The sequence below is a fragment of the Kryptolebias marmoratus genome, linkage group LG18 (genome assembly GCF_001649575.2).
Source record: "Kryptolebias marmoratus isolate JLee-2015 linkage group LG18, ASM164957v2, whole genome shotgun sequence".
NCBI classification, from domain to species: domain Eukaryota; kingdom Metazoa; phylum Chordata; class Actinopteri; order Cyprinodontiformes; family Rivulidae; genus Kryptolebias; species Kryptolebias marmoratus.
In genome coordinates this window covers 14,067,993-14,084,457 of record NC_051447.1, presented here as the reverse complement: position 1 = coordinate 14,084,457, position 16,465 = coordinate 14,067,993, and the positions used below count along the sequence as shown (strand labels likewise).

The 16,465-nt window shown below is 40.8% G+C and overlaps 1 protein-coding gene across 4 annotated transcripts in view; it reads left to right on the top strand.

Moving 5' to 3' along the window:
- The window catches only part of atxn7l1 (ataxin 7-like 1), a 34,248-nt gene extending 20,865 nt beyond the window's left edge, over positions 1-13,383 (top strand). For all 4 annotated transcript variants that reach the window (XM_037981218.1, XM_017414914.3, XM_037981219.1 and 1 more), the window contains 7 exons: positions 1,433-1,515; positions 4,902-5,182; positions 7,401-7,623; positions 8,193-8,314; positions 8,407-8,943; positions 9,189-9,432; positions 9,714-13,383. In XM_037981218.1, the coding sequence (XP_037837146.1) occupies positions 1,433-1,515; positions 4,902-5,182; positions 7,401-7,623; positions 8,193-8,314; positions 8,407-8,943; positions 9,189-9,432; positions 9,714-9,731 (1,508 nt within the window). In that variant the 3' untranslated portion in view covers positions 9,732-13,383. The remainder of the gene's footprint in view (positions 1-1,432; positions 1,516-4,901; positions 5,183-7,400; positions 7,624-8,192; positions 8,315-8,406; positions 8,944-9,188; positions 9,433-9,713) is intronic.
- Positions 13,384-16,465: the final 3,082 nt, after the last annotated feature.

Sequence of the window (16,465 nt, the reverse complement as noted above, 5' to 3'; positions counted from 1 at the left end):
CAAGTAAAACATGCAGGATAGTGGCTCTTGAGGACCAGGGTTGCCTACCCCTTGACTATGGGTTATTTTCAATAAATTAACAGTGATTTATACTTTTTCTTTCTTAATAACAAGTCCACAATAACATAGGTCAAGACTATTCATCACAAACTGCTGTCTTACAATTAGCATAGATGCTGAGTTAACATTAAAAACGACATAGAAAAGCTAACATGATTAGCATTGTGTTTATTACTGGGAATTTATACACAAATCAAACGTTTCAACGTCTTTACTAAAGACAGCCGTGTTATTATAACTTCAGCTGTTAATTACAGACATGTCCTTCAGGGTTTAGTGAAGAAAAGATGTGAAAACAGCGACATGTTTCTACTACAGGAAGCTACGGTTACCCTGCCAGGACAAACAGCACCGTGCAGCAACTACTCTGCTGATTCTCTTAAAGTGGTGCACAGTCTGCTTTTATCAAGTTATCTGAACACAGTTTGGAGCTGTGCAGTATAAATATTTAGAGGAACCAGCAAAAATTAAATTGAAATATTGAATAGTATTTTTTTTTAAAGTTTGAGTATATGTTCAGATGGAAATGTCTGTTACAAATGAGTTCTGGATGTTGTAAGCTGTGCCCGTGTTTCTGCCCAGAACAGACCCACCGGATTCAAAGTTCTGCCTTTCCTTGTTGGTTTCATTTGCATCTATTTCCTCCGAGTTTGATTTCTTGTTGTTTTCAACCTGAACTCTGTAAATTCAACAGATTGAAAATTTGTTTTTGGTAACTTTGAAGCAGATTGTCAGACATTCTGTCTGCTTAAATTTATAAGACAGAACCATAAAAAAATCACATAAATTACTCTAAAACATTTTAACTGGATTTTTGTAGCTTTTTATGCTTCTGTTGCCGTTTCATCTCATCAAACTCGTTTTGAAAAATACATCTTTTCACACGAAACTTCTGAGACACTTGCTGTTTACTGATTCAGCCTTTAGAGCTGAGATTTACATTTAATCAAATGAATGAGCCGCCAAGACGGCCTACATTAAGACAGAAAAGACTTGGCTCAGCTGTCACTCACTTGTGACTCTTGTCAGGCTGCCAGTACATCCTGTCAGGAATGATTTGTCACAGCACGAAGGACGGCTTCGGTTAATGTGTTTGATACTGAAAACACCATCGCCGATCTCACACACAAGACTACCATAAGAGAAGCCTTAAAACTCAACTGGGTGATTGAAACCGTAAAGGAGAATGTGAATAATTATCATCCGCAGGAGTACGAAACTGAACCGCCGCTCTTCAGTTCGCTCGTGGCGATGCAGCGCTGCCCACTCTCACCAAATTAGATTTGATTATTGAAGGACGGAAGGAAGAAATTACCCAATGATTGATTTTTTTTTTTTTTTTTTTTCTGAGTCTAATGTGTGTATTTTACAGGGAGAGTGTTTGACCCAGACAAGCACTGTGGAGTGCCGGACCCCGAGACGAAGCGATCCTGCACAAGGTCTCTCACCTGCAAGGTAACACAAACGTCTGTCGTTTCGCCTGCAGCCGCATTTTGTTTATGGGAGTGCTGATATTAAAAAGCCTACTAACATCGCTGCTTAGAGACTCCAACCACAGCTACCATCCTGCCTCTCTGTTTGCCCTTCTCATATGTCTCTATTGCCAATTTCCCAGTTAACGCTGGGTAGCATTGCTGAAGCATTCCAGGGCCTACATTTCACTTGATGAGGTAATTATAGATGTTCGATGAGGCTACATCATCTTTTAGCTGTAATACTCCATTACTGCCCTTTAATTACCTCCACCAAGCTTTACTAATCTTTTCAAACAGACTGGTTATTAGGTAATTAAAGCCCTATCAAGCCACTGTATTCATGTATTTCTTAGGGGTTGGAATCAGGAAGTGGATGAAGTTGTTGAAAAACATCATGTCTGTAACATAGTTGTCATCTTTGGGTATGTTGTGTGATTTTATAATAGGTAAAATATCATAAAAAACATGTTAAGTACTATTTTATAGATAAATTAGGGGCCACTTTGTGTTAGGTGTCTCTTCCTGTCGAAAACCTGCAAATGGAAGATCTATTTAAGAACTTGAACTTTAAAAAAAAAAAAGACTAAAATAGTTTTATTGACTTTCTTTATTGATGAAAGCACTCATACTTTGGCAGAAAACAAGTTGAGCTCCTGTGGTGTTTTTTACCTGTTAGGAGCAACAAGGAGTCTCAGGCAGAAGCAATTTGTGTGAAAAGAAACATCCTTTTTGTTGACGAGGAAAATGGAGACGTGTTGATTTTTCTGTGAACTAACATTTCCAGTGGAGCTAAATTAAATTTGACTGCTCTCTGTGCAGACAAAAACACCGTGCACGCCTCGGAGTCCCTTGTAGAGAGTGGACCACTCCTCCTCCATCTAACTGTCCTCTGTGTCCTCTGTCCTCACTCCAGCTAGCTCCATGTCCTCTGTAACTGCATCCATATATCTCCTCTTTGTCTTTTTTTCTGGCAGCTGCATCTCTAAGGCTACATTCAAACTGCAGGCAAATACGACCCAATTCAGATTTTTTACATTTTTTTATTTTTTTGTCCCTATGCGACACATATCAGATTTTTTATTTTTTATTTTTATTTTGCCCCTATGCGACACATATCAGATTTTTTTTCTTGGCAGTGTGAACATAGCAAATCAGATTTTTTTTTTCATATCCGACCCAGGTCTTTTTGTGTGTGTGGTACATAGCCAGTGTTTTTCAAAGTGACCGCAGTGTGAACGTTCATGTCGTATTTCATCCGACTTGCACGTCGGATTAAAGGACGGCGGTCCCTCAGGTCAACGTCCCATCACTCTTGGCTCCGACTCTGCATCCGCACACGCCTCTGCTCAGAGGTAGCAGCCGCAGCTCCAAATAAAGGTCGTCGTTAACATTTGCGTTCCTTTTCCTTCTCGGTCTTCTTTTATCTTTTACCATGTGGATGTACAGTTGGACAGCAGCATCAGAATCGATACACACATGCTAACACTCGCAGCGTCCATATTAACTACCATAAACACAGCATGCGAAGTGTGACGTCATGCCTTTTGCGTGTGCGGGTCATTTCAAGAACTGGAGGCTGTTCATACTAAAGTCTGATGGAGGTTGCGTTTAAAATGTAATGTGAACGAACACACAAAAAAATTGGATTTGAGCAAAAAATCTGAATTGAGCATTAAGACCTGCAGTGTGAACATAGCCTAACATCCTTCTACCAATATACCCCCTGTCCCTCCTCTGCACATGTCCAAACCATCTCAGTCTGGCCTCTCTAACTTTATGACCTCATTCCTAATCCTGTCCATCCTCGTCCCTCCCGAGGAGAACCTCAACATCTTCAGCTCTGCCACTTCCTGTTGGCATTTTCTCACTCTCAAAAGTGTTGTTGAATAATCCAGTCAAAAGCCTCACTGCCATCTCTCCTAGACATTTCCATACCTCCACTGGTATGTCATCAGGTTATGGAGCAGGTGGAGGAGAGCCTGGAGAGGTAGAAGTATGCTCCGGAGAGATGAAGATTTTAAGATTTTCACTGGGAGCAACTAAATTGGACGGGATCAGTTTTGAGTATATTAGAGGGGCCACTCAGGTTGAGCAGTTCAGAGACAAAGTTCAGGCTGAGATGAACTCTGATAGAAAAGGAGCTTCCAGGAAGGAGGGAAAAGGGGAAGACTACAGAGGAGGATGCTGGAGTAGGGTGAGATGGAGGCAGATGATCTGCCGCGAGGACCCCTGAAGGGAGCAGCCGTTAGAAGAAGAATTTGTACAACATAAGAGCTAGCTTAAAACGAGCACGCTCAGCATTAGCCTTGGTAACATGATAGGAATTATGCTCGGCAACACTAAAATAGACTGAGTGCATGATCCTCCAGCAAATCGACAGCATTGTTTCAGTTACATTATAATTACAGGTTGAGCAATGGTTCCAGAAACTGTACTCCGGCTTAAAGCTGCTAAGTTGCTTTTACTGTCAGGACCAATCATGCACTGACAAGGAGGTAGAATAAGAGAGAGCATCAACTGGGTCTTTAAATACTACTTCTGAGATCCCGAACATGCTTTACAACCTCAGGAAAACAGTTATTCTGGAGCCTGCACTTATCTCCGCGCTCTGTGACCTAATATGTGCAGTCGACATTCATTTCTCCGCTCCATTCAGCTCCTGCTTTTCTGGCTCTGACAGCTTCAACACAGAATCAAATATTTCATTCTTTTCTCAAAACAAATCAGAATTTTGTGATATAGTTTAGTGAAAAAATAAATGCAGACAGAACCTCACAGCTAATAGTTTAACAATCAGTTGTTTTAATTTGTACCAAGCTTTTTTTAGATGCAGGGCTTTAGCCGTCAGACGGCTCGGGTGTTTTTGCTGACATCATCGAACCGTGTGTCACCTCGCTGAGAGACTGCTCTTTTCTCAGATTTAAATTGTTCATCTGTCACATTTTTTTTTTATTCAGCAACCACAATGGTCAGGATTTTGATTCATGAACCTTCCAAGCCAGTTTGAAAAGGACTTGGCTTTCAGTATTTCCTTTTAAGTGAACGTTGGGGGGAAAAAAAAAAAAAGAACACCACCCCAGAAGCAACAATTTGAGTTAATACCAGAGATTCAGCAGCCTCTCTTAACTCTGCAAATATCTACTGGAAAATCAAATGTTTGGTGGTTGGTTACCCTCCAAAGTACCTGGAAGGATTTACAAGCTGAGCAAGCTGAGTGGGCTCAGGTCATATTTGCCATGTTAGTGTGAGCAGTGATTGTGGAAACTGAAACTGAGACCAAAAGGCCTTTACTCTCGCCCTATGTGAGCGCACCATTCATGCTTGCTGAAGACGTTCGTGCCAGACATGTGTTTTCTTTTGCCGCAGACTCATTCTTTAACCCAACGCCGAGCCGTCACCGGCCGATCGAAACACTTCGACGTCCTCCTGGCTGAACACAAGGGCCTGGCCAAGGAGAAAGAGGCCCTGAAAGAGAAGGAGAAGGAAAAGGAGAAGGAGAAGGAAAAAGACGGCGCACAGAGAGGAAAGGAAACTTGCGCCCAGAGTGTCGCAACTCAAGACACGACGTGTCCCGGCAAGTCTCACTGCCCCAGCGAGCGTCCGCTGTCCTCCCTGAAGCTGCGGCTCGCTAATTCACACATACCGAGGTAGGACAGTGTCGACGGCACATTTAAAGTCCAAACAAGCTGCGGAAGAATCACAGATTTAGGAGAGAAATTGGCTTGTAAATTTAGATTATTTAGAAAATACTGTTTTTAGCTGTCATGGCTTTTTTTGTTTGTTGTTGTCTGTTTTTCTATAAGTTTAAAATCTGTTTAAGGAAAAGTTATAAAATGAAATTATCGTTCATTTATTTAAGAGCTAGTTAGACTTGCTCAGTTGTTTTGGATAAACAGTATTATCAACAGTAATTTGACAATTTAAAAATGATTTTTTGTTGAGATTTATAAGGACTTTACTACAGTTCCATGGTGCATTGTGGTACGGTTTAGTCAGTATCACGTAACAAACACTTAGCGGGTGCTTTAGACCAATGATTCCCAAAGTTGGGGTCGAGACCACAGTGTGGGTCACTCAACACCAAGTAGGGGTCCTTAAATAATCTCCAGATATAAACTTACAATAAAAAACTTTGTTTTTATGCTGTGTTTGCACCATAATTATAATTATTACAAAAACTTGAAATGCAAGTCCACAGAGTGATTTAAAAAATAGCATAATGGATGTTAAAATGTTTGTGTTGTCATTATGTCCTTATTTATTAGAGTCATTAGCATGTTTGGATGTTTAAACAGCCAACAGATGGGGTCACACACCTTTCTCACTGTTATTTTCTGTGTCGGAAGCTGAAAAGTTTGGAAACCACTGCTTTAGACCACAGGGAGACTAGATCATAGTTTTTACAACCAGTTTGCCCTTTTTGTTGTTTTTGTACTGGCAGTACTGCAGCTCTTCATCCTCTCTGTAACTACATTATTAGCATCCGTTTATTGGATGAGCGAGTTTACAGCTTTTCCAGTTCACACATCTTTCATAAACTGTGTTGCCATTATTTACAATGTCGCTGGCAAGATGGGGAAAACTGCCTTGAGAAATGGACGGACCGGGAACTTTGGCACAAAGTACGCTCTGTGTGGAGCAGCCAAAACACACCGGACTGCCGTCTCTTCATTCCAGTCACAGCTCTCGACTTTTATTCACTCAAAAAAAGACACGTTGCTAAAATAGGAGCTATTTACCTGTCACAATTTCCTCTTACAGCGTCCTGCTTTCCTTTGAAAATGTGCACCACAGTGTTGACTGGTCTTTTGTATGAAGACTTGTCTCACAGCTCTTTCTTCTTAAACTTTGGATCACATTATCTAACTTCAGTGTAATCATTAATCCAAAGACGAAAGTCAAACACATGCATTAGCTCCAGCTCTCCTCTGTTGTTGTTGGTGGTGAATGTCATGCGGTGGCATGGCTGCATGGACCGTCTGCAAGCTTTAACGCAATCTACATGCAGCATGAAAGCTTATAACCCCGTCATAGTGGGACTAATAGTCCTTATAACCCCAAGAGAATCCTTAGAATGGTTTGGTCCAAAAACGACTCCTGATGCTTCTTCAGTGCTTCCTTCAGCTGAGGTTTCAGTCAAACCGAGCTGCTGCTGAGAACAATGTGCAACATAAATTATGGATATACTATTTATGCACAGTTATTGCATATTGAGTGCTTGACTGCTGAATCCAGGCGCTTGTTTGGATTCAATGGTCTCTTTTTTTCCCTACTGACCAAAGCTGAGATCGTTTACGCTTCGTTATTAGGATCACTCCTAAAATGTATTCAGACCCTTCTATAGCAGACAGCCTGTTGCAAACTTGTATACTCCTATAGCTTCCTTTGGATAAAAGTCTCTGACAAATCAATGCATTGTAAAGGAATAAACATATAAACAGGAAAGTCAAGTGTTTGCATTTCTGCAGCTTTACAACATATGGCTGTGATAAACTGCTGATCTTACTCGTGTTTACTGTAATGGAAAATACTACCGTACTGTAGTATGTAACAGAAAGATGGCATGTCCGCTGTTACATTCATGTTGTTTTTCCATTATTTTCCACCAGGGGCTGCTATAAAACACAAACTGCTCTGAGCTCTTAGAGTATTATGAGAAACTGTTTCCTATTTCAATTTGAGAGATGATTCTCTATTTAAAATAAAAAGTTATTTGGGGCTTAACTGCAGCAAAAAATGTGGAGCTTAAATAAAAGTAGATATGAGGAGAGTTGATATGATAGAAAAGCTTTTCCTTTTTTAATCCCCCTTTTTTTTGTTTGTTTGTTTTTTTCCCATGACTCTGCCTGTCTCATATCCACCCAGGGTTCCAGGTGGCTGCTCCTCCTCCTCCTCTTCTGCTTCCAGTTCTCTGCCCCCAGCAGCACCTCCTACCTCTGCTCCCCACCCGGAGGCGTCTCCTCACAGCTGGCTGTCGGCGGCCGGAGACGGCAGTCGACTGTCCAGTGACGAGGGAGATGCAGAGACTCCCGACGACACAGAAGGACCTGCCTTCCACTTCTCCAACCATCACCCACGGCCTTTAGGGGTGAGTATCAGAACTGCACACCGCCTGCTTTTATGTCCCATTTAGGTTCATTAATTTAGAAAGAAATGTTTAAAAAGAAATGAATAAATGTATAACATCAGGAATTTATAGCCTTCAGGATCATTATGGTTATATGGTATGCTTGAAAGTTTTTGAAAATGCATTTTACCTTTTTATTTATTTTTATAGAGGCAAAGTTTTGTCTCTCTGTTACTAAAGGTTAACAAATTAAAAGCTAGATCAACTTTTCACAAAAATTCAAATTTTCTAAAGAATACAAACACACAAAAGTTGTGATCTTTCTTTATTAGTTAGTTTAAATGTCAGTTTTTTTATGTATTTAGGCATTACTTTAGTTGTAAAAGATTAGTTTAAAAAGTAGATTATTCAGAACGTTAATTTAAAAAATATTATTTCTTATACCAGAATTAATCTTTGTTTTTATGTAGCTTTTGTCCTTTATTTGTTTTTTTCAGGAGCTCCACTCCTCCTTACTCTGCTTGTGTTATCCCTTTTTTTCTCCCCTCTAATACTCTCTCTCTCACCTCCTTCTTCTTCTCTCCCTGCAGGTTTGCGTGTTCAGCAGCAGGCTGATGGGACGGGGATACTACGTGTTTGACAGGCGATGGGACCGGATGAGGCTGGCGCTCCAGAGCATGGTGGAGAAACACCTCAACGCACAGATGTGGAGGCAAGCGTCTTCGATTAGAGCTCCAAGCCGACAAGAAATATGCAACTGAAGTTGTCTGAGAGCTGAAAATGTTCTTGTTCTGCGTGTTTCAGGAAGGTGCCTCTGGCTGCTGAGAGCCTCCCCTCTCCCTCCCCGTCTGGTACCTCCTCAGCTTCCGTACAGCAGGCGCCGTCTCCCACGGCCCTAACCTCCCCCGTTTTCAGCTCCCCCTCCAGCACCCTCACCTACACCGCCACTTTCCCCCAGTCGGCCTCCGCGGCCGGGGTGTTCAACGTCAGAAACTCCCCGCAGCCCCGGCCCCAGCTGCTTGCGCCAGGAAAAGCCCGTAACGGCTCGCACAAAGCCAGCCGCCCGTCCAAAGACGCGGAGGACCACGCTGTGGGACCTAAGAAGAGAAAGAACTCTTCCCACTCTTCCTCCTCCTTCTCGTCTTCTTCCTTGTTTCAGACTGTGGATAATCACAAGAGGAACGGCAGCAGCTTTCACCCAACGTTACAAGGCCTGGGGGTGACCGCCGTCCCCCCAGCCAGGAAAAAGGGACCCGGCCATGGGGACGGTGGACTTCTGAGCAGCTCAGACGACTGGCTGTCCAGAGCGGACGGGTCTCAAAGCCACAACTCACAGAGCTGGTAGGAAACTTTTTGACAAATTCGAGATCTTAACAGTTTAATGTAAAACATAAAGTTGCTTTTAGATGTTCTTCAACTCAGCTTTAACTTCTTTGAATTTCAGCAAAGTCATTTAGCACTCAGCATTCGCTCTACATTTCTCTAGTTTGGAGTTTCCTTTCTCCTTAACAAGACAAATTGAGCAATCTAGGATTCACTCTAAATGTCTTGTTATGACCCAGATTCATCCTTTTTTTTTCCTTTAGTCGTGAACTTGGCACCAGCAGCTACGGCCCCAGAGTACCTGCCTCTGCCCCACATCAGCCTATGCCCCCCCCCACAGTTCCCTTAGCTTATGGGGGAGGAGCAGAGGGGAGGAAAAGGAGGAGTCCCAGCTCCTACAAAGGGAAAGCCAGCAAGCTGAGCCGGCCGGCTGCGTTAGAGAGCCTCTTTGGGAAGGGAAACGACAGCGGGGGGATACTGGCTTCAGGGCCCAAGTCCCCAAGACAGGTAGGTGCTGAAAAAGCTTCGTTTTTACTCTCACACTCTGCCGAAGGTGAAAGGGTGATTGTGTTTGTTATTTTCAAGGTTTAACCAACCACATTTCTGTTATTTGTCATCATATGATAGTCTTAGTTTAAAACTCTTGCATGAATGGTGGTGGGTGATATGCGTTCCTTCAAGGAATGCTAAACCTTTTAATTTGATCACGTTATTGTTTGATCGCTCGTCACTCCAACTAAGACAAAGAAACGCGGCCCAGTTAACGAGCCCGTGTTCTGTCTCTGCAGGCCAAGTTGCATCACTGACAGGAGCCAGCGCGGACAGAATGCCGGGCAGCTGCGCAGACCTCCACCGTTTGTGACCTTTAACCTCACCACTTCCAGCGACGGCGCCAATCAGACGGCTGTTTATCCAACGACACTTCAGTCTGCTCAGCGGGACGTTGTCGGGGCTCTGAAGCCTTTGCCCGCGGCCGGTTCCTTCCACTGCCCCTCCTTTCTGTTGGAAAGCTGCTCTGCTTCTCTGTTCTCGTTTTTATAGAACAAGATTTTAAAACTATTCTCTCAAAAGCGAATTTGCCTCAAGTGTAACAGGCATCGTTGACAACACCACTGAAATATTTTCCTGGATGAAAGACGAGATCGAAGGGAAAGGACCTTCTGAGACGACTACTGTGGGACTGAAGCTATGCCACCAACCTTATGCTCCTCTCGTTTAGCCTTTTTCTCCTGATCAAAAAGGGGGAGCGATAACAGCAAGTTCAGCTGGGTTTTATCCAGTTTTCCCCCCTTCTTTTAGCCTCTTTTATTGTCTCTTTGTGTACAAAACAGCTTAGTTTATTTCTCTATTTCCTGTCTCCTTCATGCCCCCCTTTCTGTCCCAGCATGCCTGTGTTCGAAGTGCACTTACTGTCCTCGGTTCCTATCGCTTCCTTCTCTGCTGGCTCCACGGCCGTCTGCATCAGCGTCACGCAAAAAAAGACCTGCTTGGGAAGAAGAAAGCATTCGTGTTACCAATGATGCCACCTTGTATTTCGATATAGGATGAAGTCTGACTTTATTTGGATTGTTTATTTTATTTTATTTTTTGTTTGTTTGAAACACAAAGTTCAGGACTTGCATCCAAAACGAAATAATTACTACGGCGTTGAATTGCTTTTATTTTTTTTGTATAATAACTTATCATTCGTAAATAATGTTTAAGTGACCATTAAGGTTTGAGCTACAGAGACTTTTTCAGCAAAAAAAAGAGGAATTTTTATGGCATTTTGAAGAAATGTTGAAAGTATTATTATAGTTCCTATTTGTACATATCTGTTATTATTTTTGTATTTATTAATAATTGTCCCCCTTTTACTAAATATGAGGTCAAAAAGGGGCTTTTTCCCCTTCCTGCTTGGAGTATGTTTAACAATAATGATCACATTCGCCTGGTTTTGCAACAAAAAAAAAATGTTTAGAAGCAAATTAATGACAATTAATAGCTGCACAAAGTCAAGTATGAACGTTTGGCAGCTGTTGCTGTTCATTTCTATTTTGTTGTGTTGCCAGCCATCAACAATAAGTGCTTAATTTGCAAGCAATTTACCAGTGTTCAGCTCAATAAGTAATCCTGTCTGTAAAGAGTATGTTGTGGGGTTGAATGACTAGATGAATATATTGATATCAGCCCTTAGAGCCCCTCAGCAGGAGGTTTTATTTAATTTTTTTTTTTTTTAAGGGCGATATTTTCCACTTTATATTAGCTTGTTTAAGTTTCCCTTTCAAGAATCAGAATCAGGCTGCCTGATTAATTAAACTAATGTACTCGTGAAGCACCAGGGATGGAGTGTTTTTTCCCCAATTAACCCCAAATCTGTGACCTTTTTTTGTTCTTTTTGGCCACAAACATGGGAGGGAAAAAATAGGCTTTGAGATGCATGCGAAAAAGTCACCAGTTGTTGATTGTTAGACTGATTATGGCTGATGAAAAAACTGTTAGCCGATCACCCAAACTTGGCGTGTTGCCTGTCAAAAAGACCCAAATCAGGATGTCGTTTTGGATTTTTTTCCCTCCTTGGGAATATTGTGTATAAAAAGAGAAGGTTTAAAGTGTTCGCCTGGTCCCATATTCACCAAGGCTAAAACCTCACTGCCTTCTTTGTCAGGAGCTTATCACATTTGAAACCTTCCCCCCAGCCCCGTCCTCGGCAGAGATAATGGTCCAGTGTGTCTTTTAAACTCTGCTAATGGGTACTCAATATCCAGTGTTGTGGATCTCTTGTTTGCTGACTAACAAAAGATGCTTTTTGTGAAACCAGGCTCTGTTTTAATTTTCTTTTTAAAAAGGCCCAACGCTTTTCTGTTCGCTCTTGGTTCCGCTCTCTCTCTCTTTTTTTTTTCTTTCTAAACCCTACGGTTTTATTTTTGTGTCTTTTATTTTCCAGGGCCCATCCGTCGAGTCTCGGTGCGATTGTGTGGGTTTTGGTGGTTTCATCAAATTAAAACTGGGTCAAAAATGCGCTCACCTCCTGAAATCCAGGTACCATTTCGTTCTCCACAACTGCAGCGTGGTCATTTCTTTTTTTCCTTTTCAGTTTTTAATAAGATGCACACTCTCAGCGTTCGGTGGGCAAATGTTAATCTAATAGTCAAGTCTTCAGGTTTAGAGGGAATATTCATGAATGATATTGTGTGTTTATTTTCTGCGCTGGTTCACATTTACAGCAGTGTGTCCAAAGCATTTAATAGTGAAATAGTTTTTTTTTTTTTTGCTTAAATTGCAGCCATACGTTGAAAACAAAGTGACGTAAAAACAAAAAAAAAGCCCCTGAGTTTGTATGACGTGCGCCCCGCCCACCCGTGTCCTGTCACTGATAACGCAGACGTAACTGAAAGCATTTTGATTTGCCTCTCAGCTCTCAGCTCGGTACACCAGTTTGACTCGGTTCTGCTCGTGTTGCTTCCTGTGATCGCTCAGCGTGTGAGATCAGATTAGCGTTGAATGCTGGGCGCTCTGTTTTCTTCAGGTACTCGCTGTGTACAGGTAACTAACAAGTTGTAGTATCGTTTCCACAGTTTTACCACTTGGCACTCTTACGTTAAAGCTGATGTTAGAAGAGGTCGACAGATACACTAATATTTGAATTCTGGGACACATTCTCTTTTGGTAGTCGCAACGCAGTTGAAGACGATTTTCAGCTTCTTTTAAACCTATATCTCCTTTTATTAGCACTTTGGGATATTGTCCTGATCTTTAATTTTAAGATCACATAAGATAATAAAAGAAAATCTATATATTTGCGTATATTTCCTGTCAGCCAGCACATTGTTGTCACTTTCCTGATCCAAACTCTGGTAAATGTTGAATGTGTGTGTAGGATTTTTTTGCTTTTTTTTTTTTTTTTTTCAGACTTTGTGCAGTCGGATGCTTTGAAATGCATTTCCCTTCAAAACAATGTCAAACACGCTGTAAAAAAAAAGGTTTTATATCCAAGTTTTATTGACAAATTAAAAGTGGGACAGTGTTTCTGTCCAAATCTACAGTGCAGCTTTTAAAGTTGAGGAAAGCCCCGCTGCTGATGAATGTTTGTTTTTGTACATTATACTTGTTATTATTGCAGGTATTTGTTGAATGTTTTTCTATTTTTTTGGTCTGATGTAATATTTTTTGTATCACTGGACAAAAAACAAAAACCTGTGTGGTTGTCTAGTGTCCCACAAGGAAGCTTCGGTTATATATATATTTTGTAAGCTATAAAAGTAATGCTTAAATTTGACAAGATGCATCTGTAATGACCATTTTTAGTGAAAATACAAAAAACTGAAACTATTCTTGTTTCCTTTCAGGTAAAACATTTAACAGTGTTCTGATGTTTTATTGTTGTATCACTGCTTTTATTTCCCGACTGCCTTTTTTTTAACTTTGTCTTTCCAGACTAAAAGGTATTTTGACAACAATATAATGATTTCCCTTCCAGTGCCTGTAAGAGGATGATATTTTTCTGTCTCGTTGTTTAATTAATTTAGTTTTTAGGCTCTAAAGTTTGGAGTAGATATCTATGGCAACATGAGGAAGAATCTTTATTATGTGGCAATGATGTCAAATTGTTCAATTCTTCCAGGGTGGAACTAACATGGTGGCCTGAGGGGGGCCCCTTCCTAAAGTCTGACTGCCCCCCCAGGTGCCACCCACCCCAGTTTCAACCAGATTAATTTAATTAAAATGAATAAATAAAATAAGACCTCTTCTTTGAAGTAGGATGTTCAGCTGTAACTCAGAAGTGTCGTCTCCACAGCAACGTTACTCTCCAGATCCAGCACTTTCAGGTCAGTGACACGTATTTCTGTCTTTTCGTTTAGTTTTTTTTTTTTCCAACTGTTGACTGTGAAGTTTGGAGAAGATATGTACACACAAAGAAGAAGAAATTTTTTCAGATTTTGTAACTATGAGACCAATTTGTGCAATTCCTCAAGGGCAGAACTAACATGGAGGCCTGAAGGGGGCGTGGGCCCACTCCTACAGTCTGACTGCCCCCCCCAGGTGCCACCTCAACAATTAATTACTTTCCAGGTCGAGGTGCACTTCTCAAACACTTACAACCTAAAAGTACGTTCCTTCTTGAACTCTTCAGATCTTAATGTGTTCCTGCAGTTTTGCTCCTTCTTACTAACTTGTTTTCATAATATTTTGGCCTTTTTTTATTAGGAGTTGTGCAAAAACATCCAATCAGAAATGATGTTTTTTTCGGAGCAAAAGAAAGTATAAGCAACTTTCAACTCTTTTGTTAAAGGTTGTGGTGAAGCATGTCTGTTTTTACATCCAAATGCCACATAATTTGCTGTGATAATATTCACTGTAGGTCAATGATTCCCAAAGTTAGGGTCGGGACCCCAATGTGGGTCTCCCAACACCGAGTAGGGGTCCTTGGATAATCTCCAGATATCAACCTGCAATGAAAAACTTAGTTTTTATGATATATTTGCACCATAATTGTGACAAAGAATTGAAATACAAACCATAGATTGATTTTAAGAAATCATATAATGGATGTTAGGACTGTTTGTGTTGTCATTATGCTGTTATTTAATAGGGTCATTACCTTTTTGGGTATTTAAACAGCCAACAGATGGGGTCACACACCTTTGTCACTATTTATTTATGGGTCGAAAGCTGAAAAGTTTGGGAAGCACTGCTGTAGGTGATTGAATTCTAAAATTCTTAAGTTTTTCATTGGGAAACATTTATTTAAATATTTGCCTTCACAGAATATTGATCTCCTCCCTGTTTTTAATCTAATGCCCTTTGAACCCAATCACAATCTTGATTTGTTACCATTTAACTTTCTTTGTACAAGTGTCACTCATTGTTTGCAGGTTTTTATTATTATTTTTCTACAGTTGTTTCTGGCATCAAGTATCTGACCATACAATTCACTGATTATACATTTTAGTTTTAATATTTTGGCTTTGCAGTAATCTCAATCAAAGATATGGCATACATTATTTCCAATTATTGCATTCTGTTTCAGTGATATTTTACGCAATATCCAAACTTTTTCAGAAGTTTGGTTGAAAAATCCATTCAATATAATGATACAGTACACGAAGCAGGAGAAAGCAGAACTTAGTTCTCCACTGATATTAAAATGTCACTGAATTATAATTGATTTAAAATAGAAGGACATCCTGTTTCGGTTCTAATGTTTTACTTCGCAGTTCTGTACAATTAATCTGAGCGTCACAATCTCCTAAAAGCCTGTTTCATCACAGAACTATTTATTTACCAAAAAGCTAAGCCGGACTGCCAAAAAAAACCCAAAAAATCCAGAAACATTAAAAAGTGTAAGGAAAAACAGTCAGGTGCTGATTAAAAGATCATCAGTGAATGTGAGTATCTTTCTGAAAGCGGAAGGGTCATTTTGCTGCTCCGAAACATTTAAGAGGCCATTAAAGGAAGACATTAGCAGAGATCTCAGAGAACCAATCGCCGCTGCTCTGGGAAGGCTTTTAAGGCCATTTCCAAACGAACGCCGTCCTGCTGAGGTGTGTGGAATTTGGATCCCAACAAACTCACTCTGACTGTGTAGTGATCAGAAAAAACCTCCCAAAAAACGATTCGACACAGCATCAAAATTGGGGGGGAAAAAAGCAAGCGGTGATGGCTTGTTTTAAACTGTTGCCAGGAAGAAAAGAGAGGAACATTGGTGGCATGGCTCAGGTTTGTCAAAATGCATCTGACGAAGCCTCAAATTTTTGAAAAAGATGAAAACCAGAACCTATGGCTATGGAAATTACAGCATATGAGCAAAAACACCCATTTTAACTGTCGAGCACAGCGGTGGTGGGCTAATGATTTGCAGCCACAAGACAATAGCTATCTTTACAAGTGGAGAAAAAGGTATTGTAGAAAAACTGTGATGCCAACAGCTTATGGTTGCTTAACAAGACGATGATTCTGGCAATGTCTATAAGAAAATCTATTAAAAAGACCAATTGGGCCCACTGTTATCTCAATCCAAATATAGTTATAGGGTTGCATTTTAGCTCAGTTTTTTATATATAAATTATGGCCTGGTGCAGTATGTGGTGTTCATCTGATGGGGTTTAGGGTTTGGAAAGGACCAGAAGACCTGAAACGTAAAGCTTTGAAGCTGAAAGATGGTCTGCTTACTTTTTCATGAACGTGAAACCATAACAAGGAATTTTGATGTCAGGACAACTGAAAAACGTGTTGAAGAACAGCTTTGTCCTCAAGATGGAGTCAGATGTGACTGTTTGCAGAAGCAGGGATGACTTGATGCTGAACAAATAGGCCGTTTCTTGGAGGATACAGAAGGAGGCGAGTGAAAAGAAGGCGTCCGAAAAGGGTGATGTAGTTTTTATTATTATTGTTTGTAAGGTTTTTTTTTTCTCTCTTTTAAAAGAAACAGACTCTAAAACGGGAGGATAAAATCTGTCCATCCATCCGTGTCCTCTACCTGCCGTCTCCTGTCCAGGTTTGCTCGACTTGATCCCGAACACCACGGGAGCACTTGAAAGAGACCCGAGCTCAGAAAGAT